At 37.3% G+C, this 4,265-nt stretch overlaps 1 protein-coding gene across 1 annotated transcript; it reads left to right on the forward strand.

Moving 5' to 3' along the window:
• Positions 1 to 2,576: 2,576 nt before the first annotated feature.
• On the forward strand, positions 2,577 to 3,120 carry LOC133882272 (pathogenesis-related protein 1-like). Its single transcript, XM_062321401.1, has one exon. The coding sequence runs from the start codon at positions 2,606 to 2,608 to the stop codon at positions 3,095 to 3,097; it is 492 nt and encodes a 163-aa protein (XP_062177385.1). The 5' UTR covers positions 2,577 to 2,605; the 3' UTR covers positions 3,098 to 3,120.
• Positions 3,121 to 4,265: the final 1,145 nt, after the last annotated feature.

Below are 4,265 nucleotides of genomic sequence, written 5' to 3' on the forward strand. Positions count from 1 at the left end.
CGGCCTTCCCGACGTCTCTCGCTCTCTCTCTCTCTCTCCGTCAGTACTGCACCACCAACCAGCTCCCCGACCACCGCGTGGCCGGTCTTCCCTCCAGCCTTCCCAACTCTCTCTCTCTCTCTCTCTATGTATTTCTCTCTCTCGCTTGCTCTCTCTCTCTCTCTCTCTCTCTCTCTACTGAACTTGCTCGTTCTGGAAAACCACACGTGTGGTTTTCCTTTTATTTTTTTTCTTTTTCGGTTATTAATTTTTTTTTCCTCTAAAAAAAAAAAGAATTAAATTAAAAATACAATCAATAATTTAAAAAATAAATAAATAAAGAAATTATATTTTAATTTTTTTTTTTTTAAAAAAAAAAAACAAATTGCCACGTATACTGAAATACACACGGCCAAGTGGCTACGTGTATTGAGTACACGTGGCAGACTGTTAGCTGTGTGTACTAAATACACGCGGCTAACTGTCAGTCACGTGTACTGTAGTACATGTGGCCACTTGGCCGCGTGTATTTCAGTACACGGGGAAAAATGTACATTTAGCTACAGCCGGATCTAACACGCGCCGCACACGTGTCCAATGACACGTGGCAAACTGTTCGCCATGTGTACTTTGTCCGTACACGTGGCGAAGTGCATGTGGCAAATTGCAATTTTTTTTTTTGTAGTGAGATGTTACTTCCACGCAATATCAAAGTGATATATCTTATCATGATCTCATATTTAGAAGTCAATGTCAATGATCAAGACCCACAATCTAACGGAATTCCCATTACCTATGACACATAGTGAATTACAAATATTGATGGTAGAAAATGCTTCACATACTTGGCTGTGGGAGCTGTATGCTTCTTTGAATTGTAATTCGGTGCTTATTCTTATTAGAACACTGACAGCGGTTTTCTTAAATCTCATTCATTTTTATAGATGGAAAAAAAAAAATTTAAAAGTTGTACCGTACCCTAAATTTAGGAAAGAAAAAATAGTTCTCTTAACATTATTTTAATATTAAAAAACTCTTTCTTTAGCATTTATTTGAAACAATATTTAAATGATTTCTCTTTCCTCTCTCTTTCTCCTATCATTTATTTTAAAGAATATTGAATTAGTATAAGGAAACGATAATGGAAGTTATTGTGAAGTGCATTTAAATAGGAAAGCAAAAAAAATTAAAAAATAGAGAAGCAAAAAGCGATGTAGTTCCTTAAATTGAAGAAAAGTTTAAGGTATGCTAATGCTTTTACTCTTAGGAGAACTATCTTCTAGTTATGTTGTTGCACACTGTCTCAATATATCTGGTGGATTTTTCTTAAAAAAAATTAATAAAAGTAAGAGTTGCTATATGGGTAAAGGTGGTCAAGAGTTTTGTCTTATGGTGACAATATATCATATCTGATAAATTTAATTTCTCTCTTTCTCATAGGAAAACTTAAAATTAAATCTTGACCAATTAAAAAAACTATGCTAATGTTTTTAAGGTACCTCAACCAAATCCAAAACCAACAACCCCGAATAACTAAGACATTCAACTCCTAATTACATTATGAGATAGACAAATTCCTCATAAACTATAGTATGTTGTAATATTGCTACATATTACATCTACTGCCCTCTGAATTGGTGTGGCAATGCCCATTACCGCTATTAAAAAAGGAGGGGTTCTATCACTTTTGCAAGCTTTCTCCCAAAGTAAAAGCCGAAGTTTAAAAAAAAATAAAAAAAAAAATGTGTCAAACTTTTAATTTTTTGCAGTTTCACCTTTTCGTTATGATTTTTGATTAAATCCTAACTTTGGAAGTGAAAATTACGAAAATACCCTCAATTTTTTTTTCTAAAAAAAAAATTAATTATCTTGTAATTTTTTAATTGTTTCAAGTTTACAAGGGTGTAAGTGTCATTTTACCTTTTTACCATCTAATTTAACCATAAACCCTAATAGGAGGGGTGAGATTCCAAAAAATTGAAACTTGGATTTACTAAATTGAAAAAAAAAAAATTTAATTTTGAGGAAGAGATTGCACAAGTACTGATTAAAGTTCAAGAAGTTAAGTGAAATTTTTTCACAAAGAATAAATGAAAAAAGAAAAAAGAAAATCAGATGGAGTTGAATGAGCACTATATATGTAATATGTAGCATTAATTCTCTCTTAGGTCATATTGACATATGCCCATGTGTGTGTATATATATATACTAAGGTTAGGATAATAATGCACTTGGCTCTTGCTCAAAAATTGGGAATTTTAGTTACTTTAATAAGTTTCCTACAACATAAAGGCTTAGATTAGAGTGCAACTTTGTAAAGGACCGAAATCCTCTAGTACGTATGGGAAAATAAATCTTTACACAAACAAACTTCATGCATTTAGCCAATAATTCCAAGCCCTGAGCCCACATGGGACATACCGTAGAGTTTGGTCCAAGGGGCGTTTTGGTCTCTCTAGTCCTTGCAACGTTTTACACATTCTACTTTTCAACATTCTAGAAGTATTTCTTGCGAAGTCCCTCACAAAATTTTGCACACTAAATTCCTATAAATACGTATCCTACATGCCTCATTTTCCCAATCAAACTCACTTGTTCTTGCTTTAATTGTAGGTTTCAGACCAAGATGGGTTTGTGCAAGACACCACTAGCTCTTCTTATTTGTCTCTTTGGCTTAACCCTACTCCAATTCTCCCTTGCCCAAGACACCCAACAAGACTACCTCAGTGCCCACAATGCCGCCCGTGCAGCGGTGGGAGTTCCAGCGCTGATATGGGATGACCAAGTAGCTGCATATGCACAAAACTATGCCAATACACATATTGGCGATTGCAATCTTGTGCACTCTCAGGGTGAGTCTTACGGTGAAAACCTTGCATGGAGTAGCGGCGACTTGTCAGCCACAGCGGCGGTGAACATGTGGGTGGATGAGAAGGCGAGCTATGACTACAACTCCAACACTTGCACTGCTGGGAAAGTGTGCGGGCACTACACTCAGGTGGTGTGGCGCAACTCTGTTCGTTTGGGATGTGCTAAAGTTCGGTGCAACAATGGAGGTACGTTCATCGGTTGCAACTATGATCCCCCAGGCAACTATATTGGACAGAAGCCTTACTGATGCAGAATATGACGGAGTGCTTGGAAAAAATGCTATTTCATTTTATGTCTACATCTATTTTAGTTTGTTTAAGTTATGTTTCAAAGATAATTGCCAGTCTTGCGTTGAGGAATATATCTGGTGATTCTTCCGCAGAAGGATGCATGGAAAACTACGTAATGATCAGCCAGTTGTGTAGTTGTTGTCGTTTAGGGATCCGGCTTCATTGCTGTAAAACGAAATCACAGCATATCTACTGTTAAAAAACGGAAGGCCAAGATTAAATGAGAGAAACTTTAAGTAGACGACGTCATGTTTTAAAGTTCACCTAACGTCTCCGTCTAATTTTTAAACTAACGTCCAACTTCCTACCACTCAGAACACGAAGGTAAAACAGGGACCCCAACTCATGGTCTCCATGGACGTTGAGCTTGGCAAGCTCCTCCTCCACCCCAACTCAAACCCACCCTACCATAACGTCGTCTTTCGTATGGCTGGCCAACCACCTTTGGCATCCATTCTTTTATTAAACCAACTCATCAAGACATCACACCACCACTAAACCAGTACTCAAATGATGATCTCGTAGCTGAGCTAGGTAGCTCTCAGCTTCACTGCCCACTTACTCAGAATCCCAAAAAGCATAGACAGCAGTAGTGAAGGAAATTAATGATTCCTAGTTAAAGATACAAAGGCCTTTGCATGTGGCAAAACCATAATAGAGCTTTTGGTTTTGGTCAAATTGGAAGCTATCTTTTGGGTCCCAATCAGAGAAGAAGATTTAGTCAAATAAGAGTTCACTAAAATGAGAAAGACGATACACAATGAACTCCACTTTTGGTTGGAGTTATACCACAATTTGACTCTACAATACACGACACTTTGCTAGTTGTTGCTACTCTACTAAACAATATCTATAGAACAATATTAAACATGACACACAACACACGACACACACCCATAGCACATGTTGTCAATGTGGGCAACCCATCACTTATACTTTGTTACACTCTGTTTTTTAAAGTTAAAACAGAGGAGCTGGCCGAACTGCTTTTATACGTGCATCAGTCTTCCTTTGCTCATGAGACAACTCATCTCCCACCTCTCTCTACTCCCACGTCAATTATCCCACAGATTTGGGACTGGGTCTTCCTGTATGACGTAGTCTATCGCTATCAGTAAAAGAAGA

This window comes from Alnus glutinosa, chromosome 11, assembly GCF_958979055.1.
Source record: "Alnus glutinosa chromosome 11, dhAlnGlut1.1, whole genome shotgun sequence".
Taxonomy (NCBI): domain Eukaryota; kingdom Viridiplantae; phylum Streptophyta; class Magnoliopsida; order Fagales; family Betulaceae; genus Alnus; species Alnus glutinosa.